This window comes from Caretta caretta, chromosome 6 (assembly GCF_965140235.1).
Source record: "Caretta caretta isolate rCarCar2 chromosome 6, rCarCar1.hap1, whole genome shotgun sequence".
NCBI lineage: Eukaryota > Metazoa > Chordata > Testudines > Cheloniidae > Caretta > Caretta caretta.
Window position 1 is genome coordinate 111,734,092 of NC_134211.1, and position 19,161 is coordinate 111,753,252.

Consider the following 19,161-nt stretch of genomic DNA (forward strand, 5'->3'; position numbering starts at 1 on the left):
CTCTCAGCTATGTCTGAGCTATTGAAGTCCTCAAATCGTGGTTTAAAGACTTCAAGGAGCAGAGAATCCGCCAGCAAGTGACCCGTGCCCCATGCTCCAGAGGAGGGCGAAAAACTTCCAGGGCCTCTTCCAATCTGCCCTGGAGGAAAATTCCTTCCCCACCCCAAATATGGCGATCAGCTAAACCCTGAGCATATGAGCAAGATTCACCAGCCAGATACCCAGGAAAGAATTTTCTGAAGTAACTCAGATCCCACCCCATCTAATATCTAACATCTTCAGGCTTTCTTCATGCCCCAGGTAGCATCAGCCAGCCTATTAGCCTTTTGCGAATGAGTGCATTTCTGCCCCCTGCCAGAATACCTTGGAATCCTTTCTGCCTTACACTGAGATCAGAGTTCATTTTCCTTCTGTTTGAAGATGGCTTATAGGGGGTACGTCTGCACTGCAGCTGAGAGCAAGTCTCCCAACTCGGGGAGACAGACTCAGGATAGCAGGGCTCAAGCTGGTGCACTAAAAATAGCCATATGGAAATTCCAGCTCAGGCAGAAGCTCGAGCTCCTAGGCTTCAGAGCTTCACCTTCAGCCTGAGCTGGAAAGGCCACATGGCTATTTTTAGCGTGCTACTGCCATAGGCAGCAGGTATAATAAGCCAGAGGAGGCTATGGCTCCCCTGACGCAGCCGCTTCCAACCCGCCACTGGATGCCTGGGCCGTGGTGGCCCCACCTACGCTCTGCCTCTTCCCATCCCTGTTCTGCCCCTTCCCCAAGACCCCCACTGTCCGCCACTGCCTGGCTGAGTCACCTCCTCTCCTCCACTCCACCCCCCTCTCCATAGGTCCCTGCAACTCGCTGCATCCCTGTGGGCGGTGGGGGGCTTCACGGGGAAGAGGGTGGAGGGAGAAGGGATGCTGGGAGCAGCGGGCAGTGGGGGCCTCGAGGGGGAGGAGAAGGAGGAAAGTGACAAGTGGTGGCAGCGGGGAAGGGAGGCCTGGGGCAGAGCAGGGGTGCTGTGGGCAGAAGAGGCGGGACAGGGAGCTAGCCTCCCCCAGGGGAAGCTTTATCCGCTGCTCATGGCCAGTGCTAGTCTGTCTACCCAGGCTGGGAGGCTTGCTCCCAGCTTCAGTGTAGACATATCCTAGGTGTAAACCTAGTAAACTAAATTGCAAAATTATCTTAAGACAATTTTCATTAGAAAATTAAAACCTCCCAAAGTTTAGCAGTATAGAATCATATCTGGTTTAAGACCTAAGTAATGCTTCACTAGTTTGGGTAACATCTTGTAATTACTATGGTTTTAAGCAAGAGGAAAATTCTTACATTCTTAGTGTTTGTATGTTTTTCCAGCATCCACTTCTTTCCCTGTGTTTTATTCCTGAGGTTCATGTGTTTTTCCAAGCTGTCACATCTTCCTTTGTGTCTCGTGTCTTTTTCTTGCTCCCCTTTTCCACTCCAGTTAGCGTCTCAAAGTCTGTCTGACCCATGCTGTTTCACTGAAGTTGTCCTTTTTCCCTGTAACTTAGCATCACAAGGTCCATCTCTAATGGAAAAATGATCCATTGCTGATATTCCTATCCCTCTCCCTATGTGGTGTTGAAATCAGTCTAACTGCTAGTATTGATAGAATAAAACTGCTGTCACCTAGAGCTAGTCAAAAAACAGAAATAAATGTTTGCAAAAAAGTCATTTTCATTCTGCTGGTTTCAAAAAGGAACAATTTTTTGTTCAAAATTTTTCATGAAAATGTTTTATAAAAAAACACAAGCTTGATCCTCCCCATCTCCTTTCCTTCTTTTAATCTCTTTTTGCCTTTCTTCCCCTTTCCCTCCCCTTATTCCTTTTTTCATATTGGCACTAAAAAAGGTGGTGGGAGAGGAGGAAAAATGGGTGAGGGAAATGTATAAACATTTTCACAAAATGCAAAACTCAAAAATGAAAAAAACAGACTACATTTTCCACAAAATGTTGTTTAAATAATGGAAAATTTTGAAAAACCTCAAAGCCCCAAAACTATTTAATAAAAAATAAAGTGGTCTTTTTTTTTTTGACAAAAAAGATTTATGCTCAGAAAGTTTTCAGCCACTTCCATTTTCAATACCACAGTGGAAAATGGAGAGAGACCTGGTAGAACATGAAGTCTATCCCATTTTTTGTAATGGTGCTGAAAGGTTGTTTTTTTGTTTTTTGTTTGTTTGTTTGTTTGATTTGCACTGATACCATATTCAATTCCAGCCAAAGAAAACCCCATTGGTGGTAATCATGGTTCTAATAAATATTTCCATCTCTACCTATGTGATCCTATAGTCTAAAGGGCAAATCTTGCCAGAGAATCCTCATCCTTCACACTAAGGCTATCAAAAAGCAAAGAGGTCTGGAAAAAGCTAGTACTTTTCCAATGATGAAGTGGGACACTGCTCAGAGAGGGCAAGGGAAAAATAACAGAAAATGGGGAAAGAGCAATAGCCAAGGGAAGAAAAGTAATTTGTGTTAATTTCCTGTATTTATACTGATACATTTGCTATTATTTTTAAAACTTTACATAATTGTATGTAATATATAAAAAATAAATGAGAAACATACAAAGAGAAATTCCAAGATATATCAAAAATGAATAACTCCTGTGTGCACCAGATCTCAGGCCAAATTCTGCCCCAGGAGGATACATGTAATTCACATGGACTTCATCCTAGAAGGGAAGATTTTTATTAATTTAATTAATTAATTTATTAAACTGCATGAAGCACTTGATGATCCTGGCAGGTTGCACAAAGCTGGTCTGTCTAATAATAAAAATAACGAGGAGTCTGGTGGCACCTTAAGGACGAACAGATATATTTGGTCATAAGCTTTCGTGGATAAAAAACCCACTTCTTCAGATGCATGGACAAGATGCATCTGAAGAAGTAGGTTTTTTACCCATATGTTAGTCTTTAAGGTGCCACCGGACTCCTCATTGTTTTTGTAAATACAGACTAAAACGGCTACCTTTCTGATGTCTAATAATGGCTCATGCTGGTCGCAGACCCAATCCTGTGAGTTTTGCCATCACGTTCCATGAAAGCAAACTTGGGCTTCATGTCAAGTGGCAGCTAGTATCCTTATTCATTCTTTTTCACTCTTCATTGACTTGATTATTCTGGGACTAAGTTATAACCTTCTCTCAAAAATTATTAGTTTTAGGCATGTCACTCATTTTAAGGACCAGATCCTGCCCTGGTTTACATCTTGGGGAACCCCTGTCAGTTTCATTAGGGTTGCACAGGATGTAAGTTAGGGCAGGATCAGGTCCTATATCAGCAACTTCAGTTGACTATGCAGATAAATTCTATTATTAACCTAGTTTTGCATGTGTATAATTCATGTTTGCTTGAAATGATTGATGGTCCTTTCATTTGAAGATTTCTTTGATAATGTCAACAATTTCTTGTAATATAATTCACTTTTGTTTCTACATATCTTGAAAAGATTATTTTACTTGGATAATAAAACATGTCTTTCTATATAAAATGCGGCTTATGTGTGTATGTGTCATGGATCGAGAATTCTACCCAGGATTATTATGATGAATGTTAGAAACTATTCATATGATTTTGGTGGGATGAAACTGTTGTCCTTCCACCAAGTATTTTCATGTGAGTGTCTGATTTCTTTCCACCACCACTCCCATTTCCTATAATTAAAAACGTGTTACAACAACATACCTACAGTTTGAAATCTGTAGTGAAAACTGAAAAGAACCCAACTGTTTGTATATTCCCGGCTGCACCCAACATAGACTAAGTGGAATAGCAGACAGAAGGAGGCTTAGAACTGGAATAGCAGAGGTGTTGTAGGTCAAGATTTAAGTACTTTGGTAAAGCTATGTTGGGAAACTTGCACACCATCTGCCTGCACTCAAGTCAGTCCTGTAAGTTCCTTGCTTTTATCTGCACTATATTTATTCATATTTTTGAGAAGGAGAAATGTATTTGACGCAGCATATTACAGCAAAGGCACCCAGAATACACAAACAAATTAAATCCTTATTCCGACGTTTTTGCAGAAGGTTGTTTATATGTAGGACGTACCTTAAGCACAACATATAATTGTAAGGTTAATTCATTTACCTAAACAAATTTTACTTCACTAGAATTTGTAGTGTGCCTGTTTGTGTCAGTATGGAACTGAGGCCAGGCTGGGGACTTTGGAACAGAGTGTTTTTGGGAGCACATGGAACATCGTGGATGAGCCAGGGAGTAGGATGGGTTTGGTCAGTCGGATTGCCAGCTGCATGGATCCCCTGGCCACTAATCCTTCAGGGGGGAATGGGATGGCATATAGCTAATACTATAACCAGCTGCAGTAGCAGCCATTGACCAGACAGTCCGGTGTTCTACTTCAAGCCTCTAGGCCAGGGGAACAAGTCTATCTTCCAAACCTCTGTGTGGGTCCTTCACATAAAACCCATTTGCTGTTTACGAAGGTGTTGTGAATTTCCCCCTGCTGTGTGTCTAGCACCTGGAAGGACTATACATTTAAGTGTTCTTATTTAACCCACATCAGTGCTACCAACTGTAGGTAATATGCACCACAAAAGCCCAGATTTTATCTCATTGTTATAAAACAATTTCTTCCCTACTATGTTCAGGCACATCAATTATTAACTTGCACTTGAAAACATTACATGTACTAGAGTCATCTATTCTCTTCCCATCATTGTGAATGGAGCCTTTGATTCAATATTAACCACACAGGAAACACAGTGTAGGTGGAACAGTTACATGCGTGACTCAGAAGGCAAAGCATCTGAAAGGATTTATGTTTAAGATGTAACTCCATCGGGGACATATGATATGCATAGAATATGAAAGGAAGCTCGTTATAAAACAACTCTGTTTTAAACATATTTGACTTAATTCATTGCTAGTGTCCCTTCACTGACTTCAGTGTAGTTACACAAGAAAAATTTTGGCCAGTTGTTCTTTTGTATTTGTATGACCCATGAGAGTTCACTGATTTATAGAAGCTAAAATTAAGGCATTCTAAAACTTTATTTTTAGCTTTCTAAACCCTGACCTTGTACCTAACATGTAATCACACTGTTTTAACCATAGTTTCCTCAATTCAGTGATTCTGGCCCAAATCTTGCCCACCTAGCTGCTCCATGCATGCTCATGGCCCAAATGGCAGTGTAACTGGTGTGATTCTGCCATGTGTAGGAGATGGCAGAATACAGAGATACCATGTAGGAAGTTCACTCCCATTTTGGTCCATAAACATTGCTCCAAAGGCACTCGGTCTTCTGTAGCATAAGGAGTGGAGTTTGGAAGTTAGGCATAGACAGATCAGGAAAAGGTGCAGAAGTGTTGTCGATGGATCTGCAGTTATGCACCTCATAGCCAGTTCTCTTCTGTCCTTTCCCATTTGCAGGCAGGGGGGAAAGCAGTGGAGATGGAGCAGCTTTGCAACCATTCTGAGGAGATTCTATCTATTCTATGTTTCAAAAAAGAACTAGATAAATTCATGGAGGATAGGTCCATCAATGACTATGAGCCAGGATGGGCAGGGATGTTGTCCCTAGCCTCTGTTTGCCAGAGGTTAGGAATGAGCAATAGGGAATGGTTCACTTGATGATTACCTGTTCTGTTCGTTCCCTCTGGGGCACATGGCATTGGCCACTGTCGGCAGACGGGATCCTGGATTAGATGGACCTTTGGTCTGACCCAGTACGGCCGTTCTTATGTTCTTCCACCTCCAATGTCTCCCCTGTGGAAAGGTCATTTACATAGGCTTTGCACAGGGTCCAAGATTTGGGCAGTTCCTAATTATAAGTCGACATGATATATTGATTCAGCTTCTAGTTGTAGGCAGTGATCAGCTACTTGTCTATCAATAGCCTCATCGTGCACCATTTTTAAAAAAAATATATTTTCCCCTTTATATTATAGGACACCCCTAGGGTTTTGTATTCTTTAAAAGTTATTTGCTATTTTAAACACAAATACAAAGAGTGACAGAACAATCCAATAGATGTTCCATTGCACAACATTGCTAACAGGAAAAGTAGTATTAGGAAACTATTTCATATATTTTTTGTCTTTTAATGCTATTTAGTATCTGTGCACAGAACTGTCAATGACCTTGATGCTGCAAACACTTAGGCCTGTGAGTAACTACTTTCACCTGCTGATAGTTACTCACAGACCTAAGTGTTTTCAGGATCAGGGACACTGATGTTAGTGGGAGTCCCATGAGTGCAGTCTGAGACCATTAATCAGATTAATGAGCAAACCTGTCTATTTTGTTCCTTTTCTTGACTTCATCATAAGTCAATTACAGTTTTTAGAAACACCACGTAAGGAACATATTCTATTAGCAGCTGAGAAAGAAAAGGGTGAAGAATAGCTTTGGGGCTAACGCACAGGACTGAGTGTCAGAAGACCTGTATACTTTCTCTAGCTCTGCTTTAGACTTCCTTTGTAACCTTGGTAAGCCAGGCAGAGGCAAATCCCTCCTCCTTCTGCACAGGATCCTGCCTGCTACAAGAGAAAATTGTATGTGTGTGTCAGCATGTGGGGAAGCAACACATTTAGACAGCCTAAACTAGGTATGCATAGCCCTGTGTGGCACAGGTCCATGAGGACTTTCTGTGCAACTATACAGATCCACTGGCCATTGCCCCACAGATGTGGGCAGGAGGCAGGTGTTGTGGAGATTACTCTAGCTCTAAGGATAACAATGTGACACTCCTCTGCTTGGGCAGTGTTAGGACAGGATCTCTAAAAATAGGAACAATAATACCTATCCCCACAGGGGGTAGTGATTAAGTTCCCCAGATGCATTTTGGCATAGAATGGCAAGGTATTATTCTCATGGGATCAAATCCTCAGCAGTGCTGCGAAAGAAAAATGGACGGTACTGAACACTTGTAGTAGTGACTTTTCTTTATGTTCTTTAATTCAAAATTAATTCTGCATCCAAGATAAGGAATATGAATATTCTTAAAACTGGTTATGCAAAATAAGTACTGACTGTCTGCAGTGTGTTTTTGTAACCCACACACCTTCTGGGTGTGGTGTTCTGTCCCATTCAGTGGCACTGAGACCACTAAGACAGAGAGAATTAAATATGTCTGCTCTACACCCTTAGCTAACAGCCAGTTGGCTTTTAGCTCATGGGGTGGAGGCTTATGCACTAAGCGTCAGATACCCCAGGTTCGATCCCGCCCGCCAATGACCAGGGTCTGTTGGCATTAGATTTTGATAACACAAATTCTCACCCCTTCCTACACACAGGAGCCAGCCATAATGTTAACACTAAAGCTCACCCATAATATTGTAGATCTCAATCTTACACAAGGTCCACAAGTGCAGCCACTTACTCCCATATGAAGTCCCACTGGACCTGTCACAGAGTTCTCTACTCACCCCTGGGGTGCCTTCTTGTTGCTGCATCTAGGGAACAGCTCCACCGAGTCTGAAAGCCCCTTCTGTCTTTCACTTACTTTGCAGCCCCTCTTATGATCCAGGAATTGCAGTGCTCCCTCTTTGTGGCTTGGGCCTCAGACCAAGTCACTATCATTTTCCCCTTTCGGGGAATCAAAGTCACTGAACTGGTTGACCAGGTATCATTCCTGCCAGGCCTCCAGTTCGAAGCTATGCCACTTCCCCAGTGACTAATAGGGGAACTGAGGCCCACCCTGTACACTGGATTCCATCTTAGCAACCCTCAAATTAGTGTTCAAGGTCTGCACTATTTCAAACCTTACAGCTGTTTTCCTGATCCTTTTCCTACCACATCCTACCACATCCTATCAGGCTTTCACTCCACCACCCTTCTTGGTAAACCCTTCCTCGGGACCTGGACCTGAAGCTTCTACCTTCCCCCTGGGTTTCTTCCTTTCTCTGTCTAAACCCAGAGAAAGACTACAGGCATGCACAATGCCACCTTTTTCTTCTTCAGTTCTGTGGTGTAGCAGACTCACTTCCTGAGTCTATGACAACATGCACTGTACTGCATATCTTGTTCATGACTTACAGTCTCACACCTTTCCCAGTATTCTTAAAGAATTGCAAAAGAGTAGGTTTTTTTAAAATTGGGCCTAGGGTTTCCAACACTCCAGGATTGTCCTGGAGTCTTCAGGAATTAAAGATTAATCTTTAATTAAAGATTGTTATATGATAATACCTCCAGGAATATTGCCAACCAAAACTGGCAGTCCTAATTGGGCCCCATTTTCCACCTCTTGCTGCTGTAAACTTTCTGACTTTATACCAGCCCTGCCTACTCCTGTCCAGGTGGGCTCCATGTCAGTGCTTTCCTGTCAAACATAAACTCTCCCTCAGTACGGCCTATCTCGTAACTTAGCCTCTCCTGAGCCACACTGACTCTTCCCAGGCTAGTGTGAGGTGAACACCCCACCACAGGGCCATACTTACACAGCCCCTTTTTAGGGCTGGAGCCTTAAATATACCGTACCACAAAGGGAAATGAAAACTTCTGGATTGAGTATAAGGGCCCTATCTTGCAGTCTCTTGTGATTTTGCTTTCAGCAAATAAACTTCAGGATTGAAAACCCAGGGGCGTAACCCCTCACTTTGTTAATGCACAGCTGAATCAGTTCCAAAGTTTTCATTTCTAGACCAGAGATTTCCCAACATTTCATACTGTGGACCACATTTTTATAAAGAAATTGTCTCTGGCCTTCACCCCATCCATTCCCAATAGCATCATTCTGTTATTCTTGCTAACATAGACACCTCCCAATCGGAAGTGCATGGACCACCTCCTTGCTGCTTCACAATCACATGCATTACCTTCCCCTACATCCTTCATGATGCACCATCTCCCCTTCCATTCACAAGCATGCAGGCCCCCTTCCTTCCCAGTCACTCTCACATGAACTACTTCCCAGCATTTCCGCGATCCTGTAACATTCTAGTGGCAACTACAGCAATTGTTTACAAAAATTAATATTAGGAAAGTATTTAATGTGTTTTAGTTTCAAATGCGTTAGCAGCAGGAAACAGGAAGGTGGAGTGAGCACTCTGAGATCGGCAAGCTCGCAAAGGCCACACTGAGAAACCCTGCAACACCCAATTGTTTTCAAAGGGAGTCAGTGTTAGACTGACCCTTATAACAAAATGGTATTGTATGTACAGGTTTCAGAGTAGCAGCCGTGTTAGTCTGTATTCGCAAAAAGAAAAGGAGGACTTGTGGCACCTTAGAGACTAACCAAATATGCTCAAATCAATTGGTTAGTCTCTAAGGTGCCACAAGTACTCCTTTTCTTTTTATTGTATTTACAGTAACTGCCCCTACATGGCAGCATTGCTACTGGGCCACAGAGTGACTTGGGCCATTACCACGGAATACGCCACGCCGGCGGAAGTGGAGCAGGGCCATGGCAATGGCGCTATTGCCATGCAAGGCCAACCAGGGCAGTGCCCTGTGCGATGCAAGACGGAGCTGGGTAGTGCCACTCGGGCTGAGGCTGTGCGTGCCAGAGCAGAGTGTCACCACATGAGGTGGAGCAGATCCGTGCCGCTGGTGCCAACGCCACATGAGCTGCAACAGGGCGGTGCCACCGGTACCAATGCCACCCGAAGCAGAGCAGGGTGGCGTCAAGGCCACGCGAGGTGACTAGCGCGCTGCCACTAGGGCCAATGCCACAGAGGCCGAGCAGGGCAGTGCTGCCAAGGCCACGGAGGTGGCGCAGGGCGGTGCTGTTGGTGCCGCTGCCACGCGAGGTGGAGCAGGGTGGTGCGAATGCCCCGTGAGGCGAGGAGGGCGGTGCTGCTGGTGCACGCCAGGAGCCCAACACCTGGGCTGCGTGGCTGCTGGGGTGGGTGCGCCTGTGGCTGAGGGGCTAGGCTGGGTGGGTGAGCTCAGCAGCCCCAAGCCTGGACTGACACACAGGGAAGCTGACTGGGTGCCACCCGCCCCCCGGGGCGCTCAGTCCCTGCGGAGGCCTCTCCCCTCCTGCGCCCCGCCAGGGCCAAGCCGCCTAGCAACAAGCAGCCGGCGCCGGCCGCCCAGCCCAGCGCCAGGGCAGGGGGCGGGCTCTTCCGGTTCAAGTCGGAGCGGAGGAAGCCGGGCGGCCATCTTGGATCCTCCATCCCGGAGCGGGCGGCGCTGAGCCGTGGAGTGGGGGCGGGGGCTGCAGGCTGCCGGAGCCGGCCCGCGGGGCTCCTGACACCCGGCTCGGAAGGCGCAGGGGAGCCCGGGCGAGCCGGGCGGCGGAGCGGGTGGGGGAGGCCCGGCATGCTAGCGGAGGCCCGGTGAAGCGGGGCTGGGGGGAGAAGGGAGGGGGAAGCGCTTCGGAGCGGGCCTGCCTGGCTGCCAGTGCTCGGAGCTGGCTGCGGAGCGGCGGCTTGTTTTCCTGGCCGGGCTCTGCAGCGCCCCGCTGCCTTCTCCGGGCCGCTCCCTCGCCCCCCTCAGCCCGCTGCGCTCTGCAAGGATCCCCCCGCCCTCCCCCTCTCTGCGCGCTGGGCTCCTAAGCTGGCTGTAGGATGAGCCCGGAGGACTCCCCGGGGGAGACGCTGCTCCATCGCCAGGCTGGAATATAGCTCGGAAGTGGGGTGGCGGCGGTGGAAATAAGCAGCCCCCCCACCCCTTCCCTTTGATGGTGGCCCTTCGTAACCGCTGTCTCGCAGCAGAGTGACAAGCATTCTTGGGGGGGGGGTCGGCTTTTGTTGGGGGAGGGGGTGTTTTGTTTTGCTGTCGCAAGCAGCCAGTGGCTCCGGCACAAGCGAATTAAAATGTCCACTAGAACTCCCTTGCCTACGGTGAATGAACGCGACACCGAGAATGTAAGTAACCCGGGCCGCCGGCTGGGCTTTCTGGGGCGGGGGCGAGTGGGCGCTGGGGTGGCCGGACCTGCCCGTCACCCAGGGAACGGGTGGGCTGATGTGCCTTGGGGGCTGTGTCGCTTGTGTGGCTGAATGTGACTGCTCTACACAAAGGACGGCCTGCGTAGAGAGGGGTGGTTGTATTGTGTCCAGACACACAAATGTCTCAGAAGAAAAACTGCTAGAGAGAAATGTGCATTTGTTTCAGCAGTTGTTGGCCCTCTCTGTGCCAATATAAACCCATAGTTGTAATTTGAATGAAAGACCCTGTACAGAATCAAACTGTGTAATTTAAAATCCCCAAAGTGGAGCCTGGCATTGTGGGTATATATTATGTTCCTACTGTTGTGACACTGGTTCAAGGCACTGTCCTGGCAGCTGGATGCTGTTAAACAGCTGATGAAGTGAGCTGTAGCTCATGAAAGCTTATGCTCAAATGAATTTGTTAGTCTCTTTTTCTTTTTGCGGATACAGACTAACACGGCTGCTACTCTGAAACCTGTTAAACAGATGTTTCACAGGTGTGTGAAGAGTATTGTTAGTGTGAGTGCTGTCATTGAGGTCCAATGCCTGCTTATTAAATTACTTAAATTACGGTTTAACTTAGTGTTTTTCAAGAGCTTGGTTTACTAGTGGTGGTTAAAAAAAAAAAAAAAAAAAAGGACAAACCCTGTAATGTTTTAATGATGTATCTTATATGGTGCAAATTCAGTACTGTCTCGTATATTAGTGATGCAGAATTTGAGAAAAATAATCCATCTGATCTGATGTTTGTAAGCTGAAGTGTAAAATAATCGCTAAAACAAGCCAATAAAGCACTAGTAAACAGGGTGCAGAGAACAGTCCTGTACTGGCAGGGGAGGACTCAATGACCTAGATAATAAGTCTTTCCATCTCTAATTTGTATGATTATTAATGACTAGAATAATAGCTTTATTGTCACTTGTTCAGATGATATTGGAAGGTCCCCTTTTCTGAATTAGCAGCAAAGTCAGAAAGTCCTTCCTCTGTTAAAAGGTAGTATTTGGCAGTGAACGCTAAACATATTCTAAATAAAACTGCATGTTTTTAATGAGCTCAATCAAACAGTAATATAGTTAGCATTTTATCTGAAATATTTTTAATATGTAAATAAATTGTATGTAGAAACTTAATATAATCAAAAATCAAACTCAGTGAGACAAACCCTCTCTAAGTAGGAACCTTATTTGCTTAAAGTTGAGACCAAACTTATTTGACCTCAGAATAATCATTCTAAAAGGAAAAATTATTAGGAAAAAAACTGGTCTTTTTGTGTGAGAAGGTATGCAGATGAGTTGTAGTTTATACTGCTCTGAAGCACAAATTAGCAAAATCAGTGAGCATTATTCATATTTCTTAATTTATGAATATAACCCAGTGTCCTTTAGAAACTATATGCTGGGTCTAAGTGAAAGTGATTGGGGAGAGAGATACCTGTTTTGGACTGAAATAAGGAAAAAGAAGATTTAGGCTGAATATTAAGAAAAACTGCTAGATTTGTTAGAGAGCAAGTAGTCTTCTAAGGGAATTGGTGGAAGCCCTATTGCTTGAGACATTTTAAAACAAGACCAGACAAAGCATTAGAAAACATGCTGCATAAAAGAATCACTGCATTGGCAGGATTTGGATTTTATTGACATAATACTCATTTCTCACTTCTATGATCTTTATTTGTTTTAGCCTTTGGTACAACCTGCCGGCTAAGTGCTGTATTGAGCAAAAAGTCAACTAAGCATATTTTGTTGCAGAATCTCAGTGGGCTTCAGCCCAAGGGCCAAAGCTGCCGTGTGGAAGAAAAGCATTAAAAATGAAAATTGTAGTGGCCTCTTGTATTCAGCTGAACTTCCAAATGGCTAAAACAGATTCCCTTGTGATGTTTTGCCCAGTCATCGTACTCCTAGCTGCATTGGATCAAAGTTTTTAAATTCCATTTTGGCCTCATCTTGATCAACCAGTCAACAGTGGCATTTTGGGCTGTATAAGTAGGGGCATTGCCAGCAGATCGAGGGACGTGGTCCTTCCCCTCTATTCGACATTGGTGAGGCTTCATCTGGAGTACTGTGTCCAGTTTTGGGCCCCACACTACAAGAAGGATGTGGAAAAATTGGAAAGAGTCCAGTGGAGGGCAACAAAAATGATTAGGGGACTGGAACACATGAGTTATGAGGAGAGACTGAGGGAACTGGGATTGTTTAGTCTGCGGAAGAGAAGAATGACGGGGGGGGGGGGATCTGATAGCTGCTTTCAGCTACCTGAAAGAGGGTTCCAAAGAGGATGGATCTAGACTGTTCTCAGTGGTAGCAGATGACAGAACAAGGAGTAATGGTGTCAAGTTGCAGTGGGGGAGGTTTAGGTTGGATATTAGGAAAAACTTTTTCACTAGGAGGGTGGTGAAGCACTGGAATGGGTTACCTAGGGAGGTGGTGGAATCTTCTTCCTTTTGAAGTTTTTAAGGTCAGGCTTGACAAAGCCCTGGCTGGGATGATTTAGTTGGGGATTGGTCCTGCTTTGAGCAGGGGGTTGGACTAGATGACCTCGTGAGGTCCCTTCCAACCCTGATATTCTATGATTCTATGAAACCACTTTAGAAATTGTTTAAAACTGGTTCTATAATTTGGTTTAAATCCTAGTTTAATACGTTGGAAACATGTTATTTGACATTGGGGCTAGAGATGAAGTTTTTTTCCACACAGGGTATTTCATTCTGGTTTCAAAATACAGAACAAACTCCTCAGTAATTTTCTTAATTAATGTACAGTGCTTGTCACCTTTGCTTACAGATATGTCACTTTATACTCTGATCAAAGCAGATTTGCAAGTTAAGCAAAACTGAGCTGGGTGACCACTCAGGAATACCTGTAATTAGTAGTATTGTGATTCAGTAGGCTAATTCTTCCTTTTTAGTCACACTGAACCAAAACCCAAGTATATAGTACTGTACTGCTTGAGGTGCTGCCTTTCAGATGTCGTGACCATCAATGATAAAAACATTTGCTCTGTGATCTTTAATGTAAAGTGTTGTTCTGGCCAAATTTAAACTCTGATATTTACATTCTTTCTGCCTAAATTACCTCTAAATTCAGTGGGATACAAAATTAATTTTATTCCTATTTTAATTCTAAAATACAGTATCATTCACTCCTAGTCTAACTGTTCTTCCACCTCCAAGATGGTTGTATTTTATTAGAAGGTAAAATGAAGCCTTAACTACCTAGATGAGGCTTAATTAGTTAATGTTCCTAAAGAACTTTGATCTTTAGATGAAAGGTGCTTAGAAATGCAGAGTATCCAGGGAGCCTTTTGGCCATGGTCATGGGACTCCTTAATGTCTTCTGTATACTAGGAAAATTACCTAGTGCTGATAAAGGGTGCAGTTTAACCAGTGTTAAGTCTGGTTTAACTGGACATATAGGCAAGGCCTCCTCATCAGTGCTTAATTTTTTTTTATTTTTTAATAAAAGGCAATGTATAGCTCTCTTTGTTACTGAAAGATCCTTCAAAACGTAAACCATTAGAGTGGAAAGTTTGTGTCAGTCGTTTTCCCTTAAGGCCATTGGTTATTCATTGGTTATTCAAGAAGGGCTGGCCATTGAGGTTCAAGAATCTGTGACCAGGAGTCCCTTATATTTCTCAGGAAAAGGATCAGGGGTGACTCATATATAGGGGAGCTATCTGACTTCCACTGATAACACGAGGACTGCTGCAGGCTGGCTGACTGCCTGAAAATGAGCTCTGAGCTACCATTGTAGCTTCTGGCCACAAGGGTGGAGCAGCTCATCTTAGGAACCTGCTAAGCTGAAGGCTGTTGGCCAAACCTACTAAGTCTCCTGGTATTTCAGGGAGACTCCCATATACCACCAAAAATTCCCAACTCCTGATTTAATAACGTCGCCCACATAAAGATCCATTTATGTCAAATTAATAAATTCAGTTATATTACCCAGAATCGTATGCATCAGCTACATATGCGCATCAGCCTCTCTTTCTCCCTCAGTCAGTGAGAGACTGATGCACATGTGTGACTGACTCACAAGATTCTGGGTAATGTAGTTCAGGGTCTGTAAAGTGCTATTTAAAGTAAGAGTGTGAAACAAGGCATCTCGCGGTCCGCCAGGGGCTTACCCTGAGCAATCCGTGAACCAAGTTTGGGAACCCCTGCTCTAGAGAACAGAGAATGGGGAAAATAAATGGACAGAATGAGAGGAAGGTTTCTTCTTGAAGAGAGAAGATGAGGAAACTGTAGCTAGAAATGAGAGGAAATATAAATGGTATGGAAATCCTTAGAATCAATGAGATTTTAAAAAACATGAAGAAATGGAAGGGGTGAGATTTTATTTATACTTCTATTTTATTGTATTTCCATTACATAAACTGTATATCTGTAAAGGGGTGAGGTGACTATTTTGAGCATTTATTAATTTTGCTAACTACCCTGAATTCTAAAGTTTAAATAATTGGAGAAAAATAACTACAATTTGCCCTTTAGTAATCTTCATGACCACAGCGAATGTGGTGGATTACCCATTTAAAAAATGTTGAGATGTTGGCAGCTATTACTCCTGAGGGCATTCTGCATCAAAAAAATAAAAATTCTGCAAGTTTTATTTGTCAGTAAATAAATGCAGAGGCTCCACATGGCAGTGTGGCGCATAGGCCACTGGCTGCATGAAAGTGGGAGATCACCCTGCAGTTCCCCCACTCCCACACTGTGGACACGGACTCAGCAGTGAGGCTGCACCTGACTCTGACACAGTGCAAGGCCTGGGTCTGCCCCAGAAACACCTTGGGGCCCTGCCCCTCTGCGCCAGGCACACCAGATGTGGGCAGGCAGGCTCAACCAGCAGGATGCAGATGTGAAGGGGCTCAGTGTGGGGGGGTCCAGGTGTGGCGTGAGAGGGTTCTCTGTTGGACAGTCTGGGTGCAGGCAGCTCAGTGTGGGATCTGGATACACAGAGGCTCGTTGGGGGGTTCCAGGTGCAGGGGCAATGGGACTCTGCAGGGGCTTTCAGATGAAGGTGGTTGGGGCTCAGTATAGCGGTGTGGGGGTCTCAGCAGGGGAGTGTGGGTGTTGGGGGAGTGGGGTGGGAGTCTGCGTGCAGCTAGTTGGGGGTAAGTGATGTGGGGGCTCAGGGTGGTATGGTTCATCAAGGTGGGGGTTTGAGTGCAGGAAGCTCAGTGCGGGGGTGGTCTTAGGTTCAGGGATGGGAGTCTGGAGGCAGGGGGTCTGGGTGAGGGGGGCTCCAATGCAGGAGTTGAGGTTCAGTGGGGTGGGGTTCGGGTATGGAGTGCTAGGGGGTTCTGCGTGTACGGGGTGAGGCTTGGCAGGAGTGTCTGGGTATGGAAGGTCTGGATGCACGGGGGTTGGGAGGATGGGGGAGCAGCTCCCCATACAGTGACCCCTCCCCCCCTGCCCCTGCAGCTGAGGAGTGATGGGGGCAGGAAGCAGGGGAGGATGCTGAGCTTCCTGCAGTTGGGGGAGGTTTCTTGGGGTTGGCCTGACACAGCCGCACCCACTCCTTGCAGGGGAAGAGGAAGTCCCGTCTCTGACGGGTTCGGTTACAGAGACCCCCTTGGGAATGTCACCTGATGTGCTGGAATTACCTTTGAGCCCATTTTCCACTGTCAGCTTCAGACTCCAGAACCCTGCCTTGTTGAGCCAGACACGCTAGTCTGCTGCAACACAGACCCAGGTCTGGTCCACACACCCAAAGCTGCAGACTTCAACCAAAAACTGCTCAGCAAGTTATCTATTTCCAGCACCCAGACACCCAGTTCCCAATGGGATTCAAACCCCAAATAATTTCGTTTTACTCTGTATAAAGCTTATATAGGGTAAACACATAAACCATTCGCCCTTTATAACACTGATAAGAATGGCCCTTCTGGGTCAGACCAAAGGTCCATCTAGCCCAGTATCCTGTCCTCTGACAGTGGCCAGTGCCAGGTGCCCCAGAGGGAATGAACAGAACAGGTAATCATCAAGTGATCCATCCCTTGTTGCTCATTCCAGCTTCTGGCAAACAGAAGCTAGGGACACCATTCCTGCCCATCCTGGCTGATAGCCATTGATGGACCTATCCTCCATGAATTTATCTAGTTCTTTTTTTAACCCTGTTATGGTCTTGGCCTTCACAACATCCTCTGGCAAGGAGTTTCACAGGTTGACTGTGTGTTGTGTGAAGAAATACTTCCTTTTGTTTGTTTTAAACCTGCTGCCTATTAATTTCAGTTAGTGACCCCTAGTTCTTGTGTTATGAGAAGTAGTAAACAACACTTCCTTATGTACTTTCTCTACACCAGTCATGATTTTATAGACTTCAATCATATCTCCCCTAGCTGTCTCTTTCAAGCTGAAAAGTCCCAGTCTTATTGATCTCTCCTCATACGGAAGCCGGTCCATACCCCTAATAATTTTTGTTGCCCTTTTCTGAATCTTTTCCAATTCCAGTATATCTTTTTTGAGATGGGACGACCACATCTGCACACAGTATTCAAGATGTATTTCTTGAGTGGTAACAGCTAATTTAGATCCCATGATTTATATGTATAGTTGGGATTATGCTTTCCAATGTGCATTACTCTACATTTGTCAGCATTAAATTTCATCTACCATTTTGTTGCCCAGTCACCCAGTTTTGAGAGATGATCTATATATAGAGAGAGATGCACAGATGTTTGCTCCTCCAGGTATTAATCACTTACTTTGGGTTAAATAACAAAAGTGATTTTATTAAGTATAAAAAGTAGGATTTAAGTGGTTTCAAGTAATAACAGACAGACTAAAGTAAGTTACCAAGCAAAATAAAACAAAACAGGCATGTCTAAGCCTAATACATTAAGAAACTGAACACAGGTAAATCTCACCCTCAGAGATATTCCAATTTCACAAACTAGACTCCTTCCTAGTTTGGGCCCAATCCTTTCCCCGGTACAGTTCTTGTTAGTTCCAGCTCAGGTGGTAACAGGGTTTTTTCTCATGACTGCAGCCCCCTTTGTTCTGTTTCACCCCCTTTTATAGCTTTGGCACAAGGTGGGAATCTTTTATCTCTCTGGGCCCCCACCCCTCCTTCTAAATGGAAAAGCGCCAGATTTAAGATGGATTCCAGTACCAGGTGATATGGTCACATGTCCTGTGAGACCCCCCTCAAGCCTCCTTTCTTCCCGCCTGACTCTCAGGAACACTGGAAGGCTTACAAGTAAACAGAGCCATTTACAACCAATTGTCCTGGTCAATGGGAGCCATCAAGATTCTAAACCACCATTAATGGCCCCCACTTTGCATAATTACAATAGCACTTAAGAGTAATACTTCATATTTCTAGCTTCAGATACAAGAATGATACATTCGTACAAATAAGATGAGCACGTTCAGTAGATTATAAGCTTTTGCATAAAGCGTATTCCAGTTACATTATATTCACACTCATTAGCATATTTCCATAAAACATATGGAGTGCAACGTCACACCGTCCTCTCCTGCCGCCAGCCCAGCCAGGAGTAGCAGCTGATCCCGGCTCAGGGTAGGAGCCACTGGCTGGGGTGTCCCCAGCGCCATAGTGATTTACCTCTCCGCTGGCTGCTCCAGATGCCTGAAACAATGTACCTGCACTGCTAGGGAGTGGTGTTTGATTGCTCTTGCAGCTTCCCTGTCAGAAAGTCATTTTTCTGCGGGGAAGCAAAGAAATCTGTGGGGGACATGAATTCTGTGCATGCACAGTGACACAGAATTTCTCCAAGAGTAAACTATGCTTGCACAAACCAAACCACAAGTAGGTGGATTCCACTTCTGCAAAAGGAGGTTCCTGGTAGCTCTGAAGTCCAATCACTCCCTTTTTATTTCAAATGAGTGAGTGAAGTTTGGTGTGGGCCCAAAAATTAATCTTACTAACCCTCCCAAAATCCTAAATCTGGCTCTGAAAGTATTATATTATTATTTAAAGTACATTAATTTATGCAAATTAGGGTGTTTGCAGACAATCTGGAAGATTAGATTTGATTTATGCAATGTTTACCAGAAATGTCCTATTATAAATAGAAGTATGTAACCGGAAGGCTATCTCTGGCAACATGAAATTAGGGTCAGAAAAATTCTGTGCACCTATTACCAAAAGAGGTTTTTTTTAGACTCCTCCTCCCTCCCCCCCCCCGAGGGATAGCTCTCCTTGAACGTTTTCATAAGATATTTTAAACATTGAGATAACTGAGAAGAGAAGGTTCAGAGGTGACTTGATTACTGTCTGTAAGTACCTATATATGGAACAAATATTTGATAATGGGTTCTTCAGTCTAATGGAGAAAGGTATGACACCAT

At 44.7% G+C, this 19,161-nt stretch overlaps 1 protein-coding gene across 16 annotated transcripts in view; it reads left to right on the plus strand.

Moving 5' to 3' along the window:
• The first annotated feature begins 10,076 nt into the window (after positions 1-10,076).
• MARK3 (microtubule affinity regulating kinase 3) overlaps positions 10,077-19,161 on the plus strand; it is a 112,744-nt gene continuing 103,659 nt past the window's right edge. For 4 of the 16 annotated variants that reach the window (XM_048855360.2, XM_048855365.2, XM_048855362.2 and 1 more), the window contains exon 1: positions 10,077-10,790. In XM_048855360.2, the coding sequence (XP_048711317.1) occupies positions 10,740-10,790 (51 nt within the window). In that variant the 5' untranslated portion in view covers positions 10,077-10,739. The remainder of the gene's footprint in view (positions 10,791-19,161) is intronic. The other 12 variants (XM_048855364.2, XM_048855368.2, XM_048855371.2 and 9 more) reach the window with 5 other exon arrangements.